Below are 19,170 nucleotides of genomic sequence, written 5' to 3'. Positions count from 1 at the left end.
AGAAGGGCAGCTATGTGGCGCTATGGATAGCACAGAGCCTGGAGTCGAGAAGCCTAAGACCATTACTAGAGGTGTAACCCTGGGCAAATCACTTCACTCTGCCTGCCTCAGTTTCCTCATCTGTAAAATGAACTGGACAAGGAAAGGGCAAACTGCTCCAGTCTCTTTGCCAAGAAAACCCTAAATGAGGTCACAAAGAGTAGGGCACAACTGAAAACAACCAAACAAAGGATCAGGAAGGTGGCAATACAGTTGGTAACCATCAGAATCTGGATTTGAATCCAGGTCAGCCTGACTCTAAGCCCAGCACTCTACCTACTACCTGGGTTCCAAGCCGAGTCCCCTTGCCACACATAGTTAACACTTGGGGACAAATCACTAAACCTCTCTTAGTTTTCTCAACAGTAAAATGCTGTCTGAGATCCCCTTCCAGATTCTAACCGCCTTACTGCTTTCTTGGTGTTGAATGAAATGGCAATCTCCCTTGGAGATGACAGAATCTTAGACAAGCCAGACAAGCCATTTCTCTAGGGGGATAGCCAGGAATGTGATGGAAAACTAACTCTAATGTGCAGTGTCCTTTTAAATTGAATCTGTATTATTAAAAATATTAACATTTCCTCCTCCTATCACTTTATTAAGTCTAGACAATCAACAAAGTGAGAAATCAAGCCCTGATTTCTAGCCTTTGCCAATCACTTCAATTCAGCTGGCTCCAGCCTACTCCTGGTGTAGCTAATAAGGACTGAAACAGAGCATTTTTTCAGTAGTGAGTCACATGGTAAAAAAAAAATGCTTTGGGGGGGGGGGAGTGTAAGAGGTACAACATAAATTTAATTACACAATTACATTTGGCTTCAATTGTAATTACTGACTAATCCAAGCAGACCAGCATGACATCCTGGTGACAAGTCAATTACTCAAGGGTACCAGAGCAGGTGGTTAGGCCCACAGGTACCAGCTAATTAGATGACCACCCCCCCCCCCATCTTATTCTGGCCTAACCTTGGAGTCATAGGCTTGTGGTCTATAGATATGCTTGGCTCTAAACAGTTAAAACCAGTAGACCAAGGAATTCAATCAGACACCCTGCATTTATATGGGATCACAGATTTAGATTTAGAGCAAGGAGAAACCTTAGAGCTTGTGCCCAGGACTCAGGAGGACCTGAGTTCAAATGTGGCCTCAGACACTAGCTGTGTCACCCTAGGCAAGTCACTTAATCCCAATTGCCTCGGGAAAAAAAAACACAACACCCAAAATTTAGGGGTCATATAGTCTGCTCTCATTTTACAAATGAGGAAACTAAGACCCTTGGTCACAGGCCGAATAAAATAGAACTGGGAGAAAATCCAAGGTCAAGTTTGCAAAGCCAGTACTCTTTCCAAAGTACCAAGATAATACTGGGAGAATTGCTCTCTAGGGAAACACACTGCCGGAAGGCTTGTGAGCAGACCTTGCAGCCCAGGATGCACAACTCATATTTGCAAAAAATCCCTTTGGAAGAGGCCTCCCTCCTCCCTAATCCTAAACTGATGTTCCTTCACTCCACCCCCACCCCACCAATCTTCCCAACTCCCAAAGAGGATCAAATGAAAGGCCCCACCCAGCAGGGAACTCAAGTCTCAGATCAAATACTAGTTTCTTTAGTAGGAAAGGCCCAAGAGGAACAGAACAGTACAAGGTATTGAGAATAATGTTACTATGTAACTTACTCACCACCTTCAGCCACTGGATCCTACCTAAAGGCAAAACCTCTGGGCTTAGGGAATTTTCTTTCATTGTGTTGCTTTCAGATCACTGGATCCCCTTACCACTTGGGTTGATGCTTACTGCTGCTCCCCAAATTGTCATCTGACCATCATAGCCCCTGCCTTCACACTAGAGAATAAACCAAAGCCTCAGCACATTTAGTCCAGCACTCAGCAGCTTTGTGGTGCAGTAGTTAGAGTGCCAGGCCTGGAGTCAGAAATTCTCATCTTCCAGAGTTCAAATCTGGCCTCTGACACTTACCAGCTGTGTGACCCTGGGCAAGTCACTTAACCTTGTTTGCCTCAGTTTCCTCATCTGTAAAATGAGTTGGAGAAGGAAATGGCCAACCGCTCCAGTATCTCTGCCAAGAAAATTCCAAATGGGGTCACGGAGAGTGGGACACAGACTAAAAATGACTGAACAAACAAGTCCAACACTGCTCAGTGGACAGTTAGGAAAAGTGAGGCCCCAAAAGATAGAGTAAGTATGGTGCTGTTTCGAGATCTCTCCACCACCCCAACCAACACAATATTATTCATTATATCCTCACTCTCCCAGAAGTCCCTTAGTTCATTTGAGTTCCTGGTTATAAATAGAATTAGCAACCTAACTTTCAGCCCTAGCTCTGCTACTTACTATCTGTGTCTTGTTGGACAAGCCATTTTGATCTCTGAGAACCTTCTTCATCTGTAAATTGATGGACTGGGCTGGTGAATCTAAGGTGTCTTTGCTCATCTCACAAACAGAACATCTCACCCTTCCATCAAGGAGACTCCCTCCCTCAATCGAACTTGCTATCCCCCTCAGTCATCACCTCCTAGGCTTAGTGGTCCCATCTTTCTCAGGACCCAGCTGCATCCTCTCCCCCAGCCCCCCTAACCCCCCTTAAAAGTTCCATCCCTTTACAAATCCAATTCTTCCCCATTCTCTCCTCGGGAATGCCCTCACCATTATACTGTAGTTTACATTTACATAGGTTTACAAAGAGACATTCTTTGAGTGGAAATCCATTCACTTCCTACTCCTCCAGAACTCCCCACTGGGCATTAGCCCTAAAGAAGAGTACTTTTCAGTTTTCTTTTATGTGTGATCATCTCCCTTTGCCCCCCAATAAGCACAACTCCTAGAAGGAAGGAGTATTTTGCCCAAGGCTTAGGAGAGAGTTCCTCCCACACACTAGGCACTTAAATAAATGTTTATTGACTGGCATACATCTTCTCACTACACAGTCACAGTAACTAGGAGGTAGAAGGTATAAACTATTTTACGGGAGAAACTCAGCAGGAATAACTGACTAGTCCAAGAGGCTGAAAGGGAACTCGTCTTTGGGCTCAAAAATGGCAGCTGGTGGTAGAGTGGATAGAGCTGGACCTGGAGTCAGGAAGAGCAGAATTCAAATTTAGCCTCGGACACTTAGCCTCTAGGTAACCATGGGCTAGTTATTGAACCGGTCTGCCTCAGTTTTCTCAACTTTAAAATAAGCATAACAGCAGCCACCTCACGAGGTAGTTATGAGATCAAATGAGCTAATATGTGTAAAGCACTTAGTTTAGCTTATCACCTGCCTGCCTTCCTTCCTAGAAAATTTCAGTGCCCTGCTTACACCAAACTGTTTACTATGCATGCTACAAACTTTCCATTTTTCAAAACCCAGGGGAAAAAATATATTCCCTTTAGGAAACCCAACCCAATTATGCCCAAATACATCTTTAATTTCTCCCTCACATCCTAAATTGCCCTTAGCACAATTTGAATAAATGTAGAAAATGAATAATAGCTCATATTTAGATGGTGCTCTAAGGTCTATAAAGTTCTTTATGTTATCTTATTTAATCTCAGTAGATCAACAAACATTTATTAAGCACTTACAATGTATCAGGCACCAAGTTAAATTAGGAGAATACAAATACAAGCAGAAAGGTAGTCTCACGTCATTGACTGGAAACCAGGCAGAGTTATATGGGGCTGAGGTGAGGTAGGGGAGGAAATAAAAATGCCTAACTCCTGCCCACCCATTTCTCATCAGTGGACAGTCCTATGACAGTCTAGCACAGTGACTAAATCATGGTGCATCTCATTAAAAAACAAGAACCAAACCCTTATGAAACTGTATGCTGCGACACTAAAATGGCTAGCTTCGGCCCTGGTGACAAGATATGAGAAGGCATATACTGTCAGGTTTTTTATGTTTTACTTAAGTTTTTCTGAACTTGTTTTCCCCTTCTATTCTGTCATAAGTGACAGGTTCTCTAGGAAAGAAAGGAATACTGGGAAACAAATGTGATGTTTTTAAAATATTAATTAAAAAATACTTATTGAGTCTAGCAGGCTAACTGCTATCAGGTCATGTTCATATGCAAATATTTCTGGTATCTATGTAAGTCATTGGGCTAAGTATGGTGATCCAGCTTAGGTCTTACTTCAATGCTTCTAGGAGGCATGAGAACGTCCTTGTGTTCTGAAAAACTATGCAAACAGAGGGCAAACACTGTCGGGTCTACAGAATGGGCAACACAATCAGACCAGGCATATGGATAGCTGGGTTGGCCCACCATAAACTCATGAAGCTCTCTCATTAAGTGAGAGTTAGGGAAATCTCTGAACTGTTGAATGACAAGAATTTTTAAAATATTGAAGGAGTCTAACATCTAGAAAGGCAATATATTATTGTGAACAAAACCATGAATTTGGGAGTTAACTAGACCAGGGTTCAAATACTGCCTCAAGCATTTATTAATCCTGGGGACCCTCAGCAAGTCTATTAAACCTCATTGTGGCTCAGTTTCCTCATTCGTAAAATAAGGGGTTGGACTCAATGTCCCTTTCAATATGATTCCATTTCATATTGAAAAAAGGCAACAGTATTGAAGAAGGAAACCATAAAAGAAGCTAAGTAAGGGTAGGTGCTGGAACCAAGTCTTACTCTTAGTCAAATGATCTTTTCTTTGGACCCTACTGCCTGGGATATCATCAGAGCTGGGAACAAGCTTTATGCTTCCTCTAGACAAATTGACTGCATGCAAGTATCCCATCCCAAATGCCCCAAAAGGTAGAGAATAGAGTGGAATCAGAAGACTTTTTGGTTTCAATCCAATGTGTAGTGTGTAGGAAAAAAAATACCAAACCCACTGCATCTGAAGTCAATAGGACCTAGGTTCAAATCTAGAGTCAGAAACTTACTGCCTATGGAACCTTGAGAAATCACTTAACCTCTTTGGATGGATGTTTCTGTTTCCTCACCCATAATAGGAAGAGGGTAACTAACTAGATGAGGAAAGACTCCTACACCCAAAGATTCTATGTTTGTTTGTTTTTTTCGGGGCACTGAGGGTTAAGTGACTTGCCCAGGGTCACACAGCTAGTGTAGAGTATCTGAAGCCGGATTTGAACTCAGGTCCTCCTGAATCCAGGGCCGGTGCTTTATCCACTGTGCCACCTAGCTGCCCCGGCTCTATGTTTCTATTCAACCTGTTTTCCAATTTGAGGAGAAGGGGCAAGTATACACCTTACCAATATCCTCAGGGCTGGTTTTTTTCTTTTTGTCTGCAGCTCCACAAGTCTGTGACACAGAGCAGTTGCTAATTATATACCTGTTAATTGATGCAATCTGGGGCAACCCACCTTTTATCATTCTGAACCCTTGATTTCAGAGCCCTTTTAGGGGGTCTTTCATGTTTCATCGGGGCTAGTATGGGTTTTCAGCCGTTTTTCTGTCCTGTCTGACTCTTGGTTGACCCCATTTTGGGTTTTCTTGGCAAAGATACTGGAGTGGCTAGCCATTTGCAAATGAGGAAGGGGAGGCAAATATGGTTAAGTGACTTGCCCAGGATTGCATGGCCACTAAATGTCAGAGGCCAGATTTGAACTCAGGGTAGATGAGTCTTCCTGACTCCAGGCCAGCACTTTATTCAGTGCCACCTATCTGTCCCAGTGTGGGGGTTAAATGGTGGCTATATATGAACAGTCCCACTGCCTGCCTGGCTAATTTTCAGCATGAAAATTTTCTGTTATAAGGAGTGGTAACTGCCATTACCCTTTCATTCTACCCCAGAAAACCCCAAGTGCTTGCTATAAATTAGGAAATGTCTCCAAACTGATACAAGATGAGCTTCATAAAGGAGACCTGTACCTTTAAGACACTGTGTCTGCAAATAAAAGAATCCGTTCTACTTTGATCAGAAAGGTGGTATTAATCATTTCGACCATTAAACTTGTGCTCCATCTTCTTACAGGACCCACAGTAAGGATTCATGTGGATGCCTTGGCCAAAGCAGGCCAGTTTACTGCAGCCACACCCTTCTCCCTGCCACCCTACAAAGCTCCCAGCTGTTTCCACTAGCAGGTAAGGAGGTACTGCTTCCAGACTCTCCCTTTTCTTCCTACCAATACAGGAATGAGTATTCCAACCATCCCCACTGCAGACAAAATAGGGGACAGACAGACAGAACCTTAAGATAACATTTCTAAAAGGTTTTGCTGTCCCCTTACCTTACCAAGGGTGTTTCACACCCCACATAGACTGCATTCAATAGGTCCCTCTCCCCAATTATCTTTTCTCATGAAGTCTTCTTTCCCAATCCCCCCAAAAGCTCCCCACCATTCTTCCCCAGTGAATCGCCCTGCATCCAACACTTTGACTTTGTGTGTTCTCCAGGGAAGGAGGTGGGCAATAATGACACCTTATCCACATGTCTTATCTGGAGATGGATATTTCGGGTCAAGAGAAACACTATCATTACTGTTCACAGTAAGGGTAACATCAGCTGACATTTGTGCAGCAACTATGCCTTTCTTCAGGGGTTTTTCAAGAGCATTTTCTCATCTGCTCCACTCAATAACACTTTCAAATTGGCAGGGCAATCACTATCACCCCCAATTTTACAGCTGAGAAAGACTGAGGATGAAACAACTATAGCCTACACGAGACCCCAAGGTAGGATGCAGCGGCTCGCTTTTCAAAGTCTGACAGCACTAGCCGCATCTCTTTTTGCACCGAGTTAGGAAGTCTGCATATCTTATCCCCTCTACCCTCAGATTAGAAGGGCAGGAACCAAGTCGTATCTCTGCCTCCCTCAGGTCTTAGCAAAATGCAGCAAGGGTGGCAATTGTCCCATTTTAAAAATGTAATAAACTGAGGCACAAAGATGCTGACTGACTGGCCCAAGGTCACCCAGAAAGGACAAATATCTAGCATTTCTCAGGCAGCCTTTTCCACCCCTCTGGAGCCCACGACTGTTGCTTCCAATACTCCAGGCATACAAATCCCGGGGCTAACTGAAAATCACCACCCCAAAACTGGACATCTTTTTTTTTTTTGAGGGTTGCTGAGAATCTGTCAGCTGTGGAAGGAACATAAGCTTCCCTCATTCTTTCCCACTCATGCCTAACTGATGCAAGTGGCTAGGAACCTCAACAATCGGAAGCCCCTTTCTTTAACTAAAATTTAGCTAGAATTCCCAGACCTGAGAGTCTCTGCTGTTGCTTTCTCTTTTTTTTTAAGCCTACAACCTCATCGTTCTCTCGAGCCAACATTTTTCACCTATCAACTCCAGTTCTTTCCTCTGTCCTTTCCTCCCTCTTCCCCTGCTGTGTCACCACGCTCCCTGTGGCTCTGGGGGAGGGAGAGGTAAGACAGCTTAATTGCTCTTCTCCCCCTGGGAAGGAAAATCGCAAACCTTTCACCCAGGTGGGCGCCCAGGATGGGTTTTATGTGTCCCTCGAGTGAAGAAAGATGCCCCAGTGCTAACTTGATCTCTTCCGGTTTGGATCACTTCGGCTTCCCCCCAGCTTTCATCAGGCTTCCACTGCATTCACTCCCCAGAACAGAAGTAGAACTACGATGGAGGTGCGGGAAGGGGCAGGGCAAGGCTTCTCAATGCTCCTGGGGGCCCGACAGCTTTGCAAGAACGAAGTTCCTTTGTGTGTATGGGAGCCTGGAGAGCCCCACGTCTGGGACTGAGGGGGGCCCCTACTTCCTAATGGAGTTTGTTCCTCGAAGGAGAGCTCTCACATGTTCACTACGGGCAGCATTCTGGATGTTTGACTGAGTGGCCAGCCACAATCACCGAACCTAAATTTATTTACAACCGACCCCGTCACCTACCCACCCACCTACTACCCACATGCTCCATGACTATGATGGGGTACTTTAATAGGCCTTCTTGCTGCAGGTAACTAACTGCCTTAGGAACTTCCTTCCCCACCTGCCTCTGCTTTTTCAATCCCTCCAGGTTCGTCAGTTAGGAGGGTTTTTTTTTTGGGGGGGGGTTGCTTCCAGCTCACAAAAAGAAAAGTGATCAGATTGGAGGGAAGGAGGTGAGAAACCAATGGGTAAGATGAATCCCTAGAGGCACTGGAGTGGCCCCCGAACAGCTAGTTCCATCAGCTCTAGAGCCCCTCTGTGCAGTCCCCAAAGGCCTTTTTCTGCTGGCCGCGATGGGCAGCCCTAATGCACACTCGCAAAGGTTTGCACCTGCTTTCTTGAGGGCGGGGGTGGGGCGTGTTGAAGCTGTAGGATTCAGGTTGACCCAAGGTCAGGGCTCAACGCGTGGCCGTCGCCACCGCCGGTCCAGTCTCCTAGGGGTTGGCCAAGAGGGCGCTCCCAGCACGCTGCTCACATGTGGGGTGCGAGCGCCTGCACGCCTGCCTGGACACCCCGAAGGCTGGCATGGGGGATGAAGGCTAGGGGACGAAAGGGGAGGGGGCGGCGAAGAAGGGTCTGTCGCTCCCACGAGTCCCCAGAGGAGGAGAGAAGAGGACCGGCCAAGGGCCAGCAGCCAAGCAGGGGCCGGGGCCGAGCACGCACTCACCCAATCCACTGGGCAGTAGCAGCAGCAGCACCAGCAGCAGCGGCGGTAGCGGCGCCGAGCGCATCCTGTCCTCGCAGCCGGGGCCTCCGGAGCAGGTGGCTGCGGGAGTTGTGCTGGATGGAGAGGCTCCGGTCTCGGAACCGGAGAGCGCGGTCCGGGCTCCGCTCTGGCTGTCCCCGGCGCGGCGCCGGGCAGCGGCTCGGTGGGGGGCGCGACTGCTCTGGATGCCCGCGGCCGGGTGCCGCGCGTCTGGCTCCCCGCGACTGCTCAGCGGCTCCGCTCTCCGCTGCTCCTGCTCCTGCTCCTCCTCCTCCTCCTGCTGCTGCTGTTGCTGCCGCAGAGCTGGGGCTGGGTGCGCAGCGCAGTCCGGGAGCTGAGCTTGCAGCCGGCGGGCAGCCTGAGGGAACTGACTGCCGCCGTAACGGAGGCGGGCTGGCCAGTGCTGGGGCTGGGGGCGGCGGCTACAGAGCGCTTCTTCACGTAGGTCCCGTCCCTCCCTCCCCCTTCCCACACCCCTTTCCCTCCCCTCCCCCCAGGAGCCGCCCGAGGCAGCGGCGGCGGCGGCGGGGCTGGGCGGGCACTCCGGTTTGGAACAATGAGCAGAAGGAGGAAACTCCGCCCTGGGCGAGAGGAGAGGATCTGGGAGGGGAGGGAGAGCGGGAGAGAGAGAGACCGAGGGAGCTTAGGGGCCCCCTCCCGGAGTGAGAGGGGGGCTGCGACTGTGTGCTGGAGGTTGGTGAGGAGAGGGCTTGCGGGACCTAACCCTTTGGAAGAGTACACGTGTGTCTGGCTGGAGCCGGTAGCAAGGGCACAGGTGGTGAGAACACGTTGCACCAGCCTCCTGAATGATCTGCTCTCCTGTGCATGTGCTCGGGAGGGATGGTCCTTTTTGGCTAACTCCTCCGTACCAGCTAGATTATAAGCTCCCACCGAAGCACTCTCTTCAGAGCCGTAAACCATCTTAAACATTGTGCATAAAACACCCAAGTCAACGACTCGCAAACACATACCCGTGGGTAATCACAGTAGAATACACATGCATCCTGGGACCTCAAGGATAAATTTTACCAAAGCCAGGAGTAAACAGTAGGGCTTTTTTTTTTTTAAATCGACACTAACTTCTGAGTGTTCCACACGCCCTCCCTGAAGGAAAATTGTAAAGTTGAATTTTACAGGTAAATAGAACTTAGTTGCCCCAAAAGTCAGCTAAAGAAACGTCAGAAAATAAGCAAGGCTTTCTAATGCCTTTCAAAATAGAAAGGGAGATTCCGGTGCATATGATTCCCCCAATTCAATTCAACAAACATTTATTAAACATACATCCAACGGAGAACCGAGCTAAGACTGGGGGAGGGGGGGAGATAAAGATCAATTAATCATCAAGCATTTACTAAACAACTATTATGTAATACAGCGTGCTGTAGGCAGGGGATTCAAAACTCAAAATGCAAACTCCCAGCACTGAGGGACAGAGGGAAGGAAGGAGTTGGGGGTGGGGAGAGAGGAGAGGAGAGGAGAGGATTGAATTTAACATAGTCAATACCTACCAGGAACTTATCTATCCAGGATAATATATATATATATATATATATATATATATATATATATCCAAATAACTCTAATACAGGTTAGAGTATTTGCGTATATTAGAGTATAGAGGATCAAGTCAAAGAGAGAGGTCAAATCAAATAAAGTGGTCTAAGAGATTCAAGTGGGCAGGAAAGGATCCTAGTGGTGTGGATAGGGTGAAGAAAGGAAGGAAGTTGCATTTCCATTAGCCATGATAATAGGTTAGGGCCTGGAAATCTTCATCAATTAATAAAGGACAATAGTTTTACGTATTTTTTTTCCTTGAGCAATCCAAGATAACTAGCTGGAGGGGAGATTGGGTAGTTGTTAGATATGGGGTATAATAGATAAGGGGATAAATGACGTGTCTTCAGGCATGGGATAGAGATGTGTTTAATCCAGGGGTCCAGGAGCCTTGCAAATCCTCTGAGCTCAGGGGTTTGATCTAGGTATTCCCATCTGTGCAAAAGCAGCAAGACCTGGAGCAGTGTCTTATTTTCCGGGCTGTTGGGCTCTGAGCATGGGAACTAGCTGACAGGCTTGTTTTTATCAGGAAGTTTCTGCATGGCTCATTCTGGCCTCATTTTCCAGGTACCACATAGGAAGGATAGAGGATGTTCCCTTTAATTCTGTGTACATATGTGACTTTAATGGTTAAAAAAAAAAATCCCTGCCTCCTTATGTCAGCAGATTTGCTTCTCAGCTCCACTTCGCCAAAAGAATGTGCCAAATTTCAAACTCAACCAATTTTTTTCTTTTTTTTTTTTTTAGTGAGGCAATTGGGGTTAAGAGACTTGCCCAGGGTCACACAGCTAGTAAGTGTTAAGTGTCTGAGGGCAGGTTTGAACTCAGGTACTCCTGACTCCAGGGCTGGTGCTCTATCCACTGGGCCATCTAGCTGCCCCTCAACCAATATTTTTTAGCATTTATTGTATTTTTTTACGTAATCGTACTTGTGTAGCCCATTTCTGATTGCTTACCGACTCCAGGAGGGGTGAGGGGAGGGAAGAAGGGATGGGGATTGGATCTCAAAACTATTAAGATGTTTATTACTTTTAAAAAATACAATAAATGCTAAAAAATATTGAAAAAAGAAAAAATTAAAGAAAGTGAAAAATAGCATGCTTCAGTCTGAGTTCCATCAATATCAGTTCTTTCTTTGGAGGTGAACAGTATGTTTCATCAATAAGCCTTTGGGATTGTCTTGGATCATTGTATGGTTGAGAATAGTTAAGTCATTCGCAGATCTTTATCAAACAATATTGCTGTCTCTGTGCACAATTTGAACAATATTTTTGAAAGACACCAGTTTTGTAGCTAAGAGATGTTGCCAGTTTATGGTGCCTATGTTCCTACACTTGTATACAAGGACACACCCACTCAATTAACCCATTCCACTAAAAATGACATAGATCTATGCAATAAAGAGTTCATAAGAACAAAAAAAAGAAAAAAAGAAAAACAAAACAAACAAAAAAAGAGTTCATAAGGATGATTTTTGGGGAAAAGACTGGGCTGTAGTGCATGCCATTTATTCCCAAATTGTGTGAACTTAAAAATAAAAGACAGAGGGGCAGCTAGGTGGCCCAGTGGATAGAGCACCAGCCCTGGAGTCAGGAGTACCTGAGTTCAAATCCAGCCTCAGACACTTAACACTTACTAGCTGTGTGACCCTGGGCAAGTCACTTAACCCCAATTGCCTCACTAAAAAAATTTTTTAAAAATAAAAGACAGAGAGAAGCAGCAACTAATGAATATGTTTTGCCCTTCATACATAGATGTTACTGCCTGCCAACTGCTAATAGGACAAGTAATATAAATTGTACCTGACCTGGACCCCACCCCAATACTTTTAGCAAAACATTTGCAAAGCAGCTTGTCCCGGGTAGGGTGTGTATTCTGTGACAGAGGACCTTCCACTCTGCAAAACACATAGAATCAGTCTAAGAGTTGGAAGAGACCTCAGAAACCATTCCATCCAAATGATACATAAAGCAGAATTCTCTATAACAATCCCTACAAGTTAATCATTGAGCCATAACTGGAAGGCCTCCAGTGATGGGAAACACTAATTGGAAATTTATCCCATTGACAGACCTCATGGTTGGGAGGTTTGTCTTCATGTGGAGCTGAAATCTATCTTTGCAACCACCCCCATTGCCACTCCTAGTTGTGCCCTCTGGAGCCAGGCAGGGCAACTAAAGTTAACTGGAATTTGACTTTGGCCCCATTTAACATACTCTAACTCAAAGAGCTAAGGGCCCCAGTAAACCTTATGCTGGAATGCTCTACCCTCTCAGCTCCAACTCCAGAACTCCCTGCCTTCCTTGGAGTCCCAAATAAAATCCTACCTATTCTATTCTATAGGAAGCCTTTCCCATCCCCTCTTAATTCCAGTGCCTTCTCTCTTTTAATTATTTCCTTTTTATCCTGTATATAGCTTGATTTAGATTGCAAACTCCCTGAGGGTAGGTACCCTCTTTTGCCTCTGAAGCACTTAGCACAATGCTGGCACATAGTAGGTGCTTAATAGATGCAGATTGAGGTAATAGAAAATTAAAGTGTGTTTTTAGATATTATTCCATAAATCCTTTTGGTATTCACAGCATTACAATTACCTGAATATATATGTCTTCTCTCTGACTTTTCCCAGTCCCTTCCCCTCCCCACCTTGTAAATTCCATTAAATCTAGACTGTGACTTAGTGACTTACTGATCTTGAGTTGCCCACTGCCTCTTACACCTAGTCTATTGAATTGTACATAGTAGGTGTTCAATAAGTACTTTAACAATGAATAGGGGCAGCTAGGTGGCGAAGTGGATAAAGCACTGGCCCTGGATTCAGGAGTACCAGAGTTCAAATCTGGCCTCAGACACTTGACACTTACTAGCTGTGTGACCCTGGGAAAGTCACTTAACCCCCATTGCCCCAACAAAACAAAGAAAACAATGAATGAATGTTGAATGGGAGGAATTGATAGCCATAATTTACAGAAGGGGAAACTGAGGCATGAATCAATTCTTTTCCCTGGTGTCATATCAATGTCAGAAGTACAAATGAAAGAAGCCAAACCTAAGAGTCCTGAATTCTGGTCCAGACTGTAGCTGCTTCTCTTTTACACTCATAAATTTCAATTCTACTTCCTCTCTTAAGGTGGCATACAACTCCGCAACAGACTATTGTTCACAACCTTAATTTAACTTTGTAACTGTCAGCCAAGCAATGTGTGCCCAACAGTATAGGATAAAAGAGAAAATGAAGAGAAATCTAGAAACCATAGAAAGAGAAATACACAAAGTCCAATTTGTTTCAACATGTCAGCTCTTGGGGGCCACAGCTGTTTTTTTAAACTGTGACCTCCTACCCCATTCAATCAATTAACATTTAAGTTGCTACTTTTTTTCCAGGACTGTGCCAGCCACTGGGGATACACTTACAAAGAATGAAATGATCCCTACTTACTAGGAGCTTACATTTTAATGGCGGTGGGGGGAGAGGACTGAGAAAGGGGAAGGAGTTGGTTGTGGTAAAGTCTCATATATAAATACATACAGCATAAAAAGGTGGCATAGTGGACAGAGGCCTGGGCCTGGAATCAGGAGGTCCTGAGATCAAATCTGGCATAAAATATTTACTAGATGAGTCACCCTGGGAAAGTCACTTAGTCACTGCCTGCCTCAATTTCCTTATCTGTAAAATGGGGATAATAATAGCACTTAACTCCCAAGGTTGTTGTGAGAATCAAATGAGATAATATTTGCAAATTGCTGAGCAAAGTACCTGGCTCATAATAGGTACTATATAAGTGTTAGCTATCATTTTTATTAAATATAAGGTGAATAGATACATATATACAAATTTGTTAAATAAAAGGTAGTTTGTGCAGAAGAAATGGATAAAACCTGCGTGCTGTGACTTTAGGAGGTATGGGTGGGAAATGTCTCTGCAGAAAAAGTAGCTTTAGCAGTCAAGGAACTTGATGGTTGTGTAAATGAAAACAAATTTTCAGTCAGTATTCTATTCAGAACAAGTCATAAAGATTGCTCCTGTCCCATCAAGATAGCCAGATGAGATTGACTACAGGGAAATAGCACCATCCAAATAGACTTGATCTTTGGTTACTTGGAGAGAGATTTATAAATTACAAACCCAAGGTTAAGATGTTTCTCCCCAACCCCCACCCCGCCCCCAATCATGTCATCTCCTATCCCTATTAATTCTCTTCTTGACCCCATTTGGGTTTGGTTTTGGTTTTTTTCGGCAAAGAAGCTTGGAGTGATTTGCCATTTCCTTCTCTGGCTCTTTTTACAGATGAGGAACTGCAGCAAACAGGGTTAAATGACTTGCCCAAGGTCTCACAACTGGCCCTATTAATTAACCTCTCAATAAAGAAAGTGGCAGAGCAGCCAAACTAGAAAGTTCCTTCTGCTGTTGGTAATATTGCTGGAAGGTTGTACAAAACCCTATGTCTGTGTATATCTCCCTTTGTTCTGCTGAGTTGTTAGTTACCAGGCAACTGCCATCAACTGATGCTAATGAAACTTTTTACCTTCTAGCCTAGCCTCCAGATTTATTGATCTCCAGTTCAATTGATGAAGGTAGGAGGAATTAACTCTCCTGGAGGATCTTAGGACCTCTCAGTAGAGGAATTCCCCAGCATTTGCTAGGAAAGTCACTAATAGTTGGGGGAAAGGGGGGGATACAAAGGGACCGGAAAAGGCTTCTTGTGGAAGAAGGTGTTGAGCTTCCTCTTAAAGGAAAAAAGGGGACTCTCTGAGGCAGAAGTAAAGAGAAAAAGCATTTCAAGCATGTGAGATGACGGGTGAAAAGATACAGGAAATGGAGTGTTTCATGAGAGAAAAGGCTTATTTGGATGCATCACAGAGTAATGTCCAATGATGCTGGAAATATATGTTGGGGACAATATGTAAATTGCCTTAAAGAGTAAACAGAGTGGGGCAGCTAGGTGGTGCAGTGGATAGAGCACTGGCCCTGGATTCAGGAGGACCTGAGTTCAAATCTAGCCTCAGACACTTAACAATTGCTAACTGTGTGACCCTGGGCAAGTCACTTAACCCCAATTGCCTCACCAAAAAAAGAGTAAACAGAGGACTTTATATTTCATCCTAAAGGCAATGGGAAGGCACTGGAGTGGGAGCTTGGGAGCCCTCAATTGGTATCAACTTTGGATGATCAGTATCAATTAGTATGGGGCAGCTAAGTGGTACACTGTATAGGAAGTCAGGAAGACCCGGACTCAAATCCAGCCTCAGACACTTACTAACTGTCACTTAACCTATTTGCCTCATCTGTAAAATGAGCTGGAGAAGGAAATTGTAAACCACTCAAGTATCTTTGTCAAGAAAACCCCAAATGGTGGCTAGGTAGCACAGTGGATAAAGCACTGACTCTGGATTCAGGAGTACCTGAGTTCACATTTGGCCTCAGACACTTGACACTTACTAGCTGTGTGACCCTGGGCAAGTCACTTAACCCCCATTGCCCTGCAACCCCCCCCCCAAAAAAAAAACAAACAAAAAAATGAAAACCCCAAATGGTGTCACAAAGAGTCTGACATGATTGAAACTCAACAACAAAATATCTATTATTTCCTAGCCTTTCCCCCATCCCCCACCAATAAGCTCTTTTTTGGTCTTGTATCTCTATGGTATAGTTACATGTTTATTGTTTGTTATTGTAACTGAATAATCAATTCCATTAACTTGGAAGAATAATTCCTTTTCTGATATTTTTTTTAGGTGAGGTCAACTGATGCAGTCACTTGTTTTCTTGGATCAGAGCTATAAGTGTCTAAAGCCGGATTTGTACTTAGAAAGATGAATCTTCCTGATTATTGGTCTAGCCCTCTATCCCCTGTGCCACCTAGCTGCCTCAAAGACAAAGTTCAGTATATGCAAAATAATTTTGAGGGGGACAGATCACTAACAATTGAAGTTGGGAGGAAGCATCAGAAAAGTTTTCAACTAGGAGGTGGTACTCAAGCAGTGCTTGGAAGGAACCTAGAGTCTCTTTGAGATGGAGATGAGAGGAAAGGAAGAACATACATTCCAGAAAGGGGGTAGAAGAGGAAGAACTTGTTTAAAGCCTTGGAGGCAGGAAATAAGGTAGTGAAATATCAGCTGAAAGCACCCTGCAGTAAGGCAGGAAAGCTAGTTTGACCGGAATAGAGAAACTGAGAAGGAAAGCCTTGTGAAATAAGACTTAGTCATGTAGCTAAATACCATGCTGAAGATTTTGTATTTTATTCTCTAGGCAGTAGGGAAACATCAAAGATTTTTGAGTGTGTGGGAAGGACATGGTTAGATCTATATTTTAAGATGATCAATTTGGTATCTGTGTGGTAGATAAATTAGAGAGGCAGTCAATTAATTAGCAAACATTTATTGGGGGCAGCTAGGTGGTGCAGTGGATAAAACACCACCCCTGGATTCAGGAGGACCTGAGTTCAAATCCAGCCTCAGACACTTGACACTTACTAACTGTGTGACTCTGGGCAAGTCACTTAACCCCCATTGCCCCACCAAAAAAACCAACCAAACAAAAAAAACAAAACAGCATTTATTAAGCACTAACTAGCCCTATATTAGGTGTTGGGCTATGTAATGATTGGAATGACGCCACCTGCTGGAGACTTACTGTAGAAAAGCTCCGCCATGAGGTGAAGGCCTCTGAGGGCAAGCCATGTGGTCAAGGTCCTTAGTGTCAGGAAGTGACGTTTGCTCGTGGATACTATCTATCAAGGCTACCAGCCAATCAACTTGAGGAGCCTCCCATTTCTGGGAGGAGGACACGAAGTAGGAAGCAGACCCTGGCGGAGGGGTTCTGTCTCTTTTGGTTTCTGACCTTGCCATGGTGGGTCAGATGATAGGGTCTCTTAGAAATAGTTAGATTTTTTACCTTTCTCTCTGATCCTAATACTCTGTAATAAATACTTAAACACTTAAATATTCTTGCTAAAGCTTATAATTTATTGGCGACCACTCAATAGATTTTAGATAGTATAGCTAGAATTTTAGTCCCTTACAGCTACAAAGACCAAAATAAGAAAAAATCCCTCCCTTCAAGGAGATTATATTCTCTTGGGAAAAAGCCACTATCTACACATATAAATAAAGCCTGGAACCATTATGCTTAGTACCTGGGAGGTGCTTGATAAATGTTTAATGCATTGAATGTAATTGACATAAATTCAAGTATACACAATCAGTGTCACTAAGACCATCCTTATTTATAACACCCTCATCATTTCAGAAATCTAAATAGATGGAATGTTTGACAGTGGAAAGGGGATAGATAGTTTGAGGTAAAGAGGGTAAAGGGAGTTAATTGTAATTGCTACTTGACATTAGGTTCTAAGAGATCAGATACAGAGGGAAATGATACTATTGTGGTCGTAGAAATGGAAACAAATTGGGTAAGTTCTGACTGGGGAATGGTTGAACAAATTGTCATGTGAATGTAATAGACTATTATTGTGATTGTGAAATGATTAATATGAAGATTCAAAGAAACTTGGGAAGACATGAATTGATACAGAGTTGAGTAAACAGAACTAAGAGAACAATTTGCACAATAGCTATACTAATGTAAAAAAGAAAAATAACCTGAAAGATTTCAGAACTCTCATCATTGGCTTTTGGAATATGCATGTATTATGTCCTGCGGATAATTAGGTATGTTGTCACTGTAATATCCCCCCAGGTGATGCTCTATACAGTGCCATGTCTACTGCATGTACTGCTAATATGCATTTGTTTATTTTAGTTTTAATGGTATGAAATGTTGGTTAACTAAATTCAGGAAAATCTCTCTTGTTGTTTTAAAGCATTGATGCTTGTATTTATACTGTATAGTTATAGGTTCTAGACTTGCCCATGCCAATCTTTATAAGGGACTGAAAAGAGTTTCAGTACTGGGAAGGAATGTAACCCCAGCCCCCAAACCCATAGGTATGGGACTCTCTCTTCCTTGGTGAAGACCAGAGCCTCAAGCCTGTATGAAGAGCAGGGCAGAGTTATTGAGAGTGGGAGAGAGAAGAGGTTTGCTCTCTGAGCTTGAGAATCTCTTTGGGAGTCTCTTCAATCTTCTTTGAGTTCTGCACTCACTTGGGATTCTTCTGCCTTCCAGCTTTGAGAGAGAAACTGGAGGATGCAAACTCTGCTTTAGGTTGCTGAAGAAAAACTCTGGGAAGAAGTCAACATGAGAGGAGCTAGAAGTTTCCATCATGTTCCTATCTCCAGTTTCCTATACTAGAAATTTCAGGGATTTTCCCCTTGGGTGAGATCTAGAACTCTTTCTTGTTTGAACTGAGTTACCTTGTTCCTAGTGGGAGAATTCTTATTTTGTACTTTCTGCTATATACTTCTCCTATGTATACTTTCTGTGGTTTCCATTTTGCTACTGATTTGGATAAGTGTGCTTCTTGGCTAAAGACAAAAATAAAATCTAAAAAACCAAAGTGCTTCCCTAATAACAATTCTCTGTTTTACAGATGAGGAAAATGAGGCTCAGAGATGTGAAATTACTTAAGACTCCTCATTTCACAAAGACTAGGGACAGGGGGCAGCTAGATGGTGCAGTGGATAAAGCACCGGCCCTGGATTCAGGAGATCCTGAGTTCAAATCCGGCCTCAGACACTTGACACTTACTAGCTGTGTGTGACCCTGGGCAAGTCACTTAACCCTCATTGACCCACTCAAAAAAAAAAAGTACAAAGACTAGGGACAACTTTTATTTTAAGGGATCGTTTCTTCAACAGAATTTTTGTATCTTGGGGATGTGGGGGTGGTGGAGGGCGGGGTTGGCAGAAAGTGTTGCTTTTGTGGCCATCCACTCACCTGGAATAGCTTCATTTTGCAGAATCCTTCTTCATAAAGAGATTTATTAAATGTAATTTTTCCAGTTGTATTCCCTATGTGTAGTTAAAAGAGTCTCTATCCACAGAAACAAATAATTAAAATATATAACATTGATAAGCAGATTTTTTTTCTTAACTCACAGGCATGCTTGATACATGT

The 19,170-nt window shown here is 43.9% G+C and overlaps 1 protein-coding gene across 1 annotated transcript in view; it reads right to left on the bottom strand.

The window, feature by feature from the left end:
• Positions 1-9,569, bottom strand: part of PODXL (podocalyxin like) — a 63,726-nt gene extending 54,157 nt beyond the window's left edge. The window contains exons 1-2 of the mRNA XM_043967566.1: positions 9,105-9,569; positions 8,562-9,009 (exon numbers count right to left, since the gene is read on the bottom strand). Coding sequence (XP_043823501.1) covers positions 8,562-9,009; positions 9,105-9,569 — 913 coding nt within the window. The remainder of the gene's footprint in view (positions 1-8,561; positions 9,010-9,104) is intronic.
• Positions 9,570-19,170: the final 9,601 nt, after the last annotated feature.

The sequence above is a fragment of the Dromiciops gliroides genome, chromosome 5 (assembly GCF_019393635.1).
Source record: "Dromiciops gliroides isolate mDroGli1 chromosome 5, mDroGli1.pri, whole genome shotgun sequence".
Classification (NCBI taxonomy): Eukaryota; Metazoa; Chordata; class Mammalia; order Microbiotheria; family Microbiotheriidae; genus Dromiciops; species Dromiciops gliroides.
This window is presented reverse-complemented; position numbering and strand designations above follow the sequence as displayed.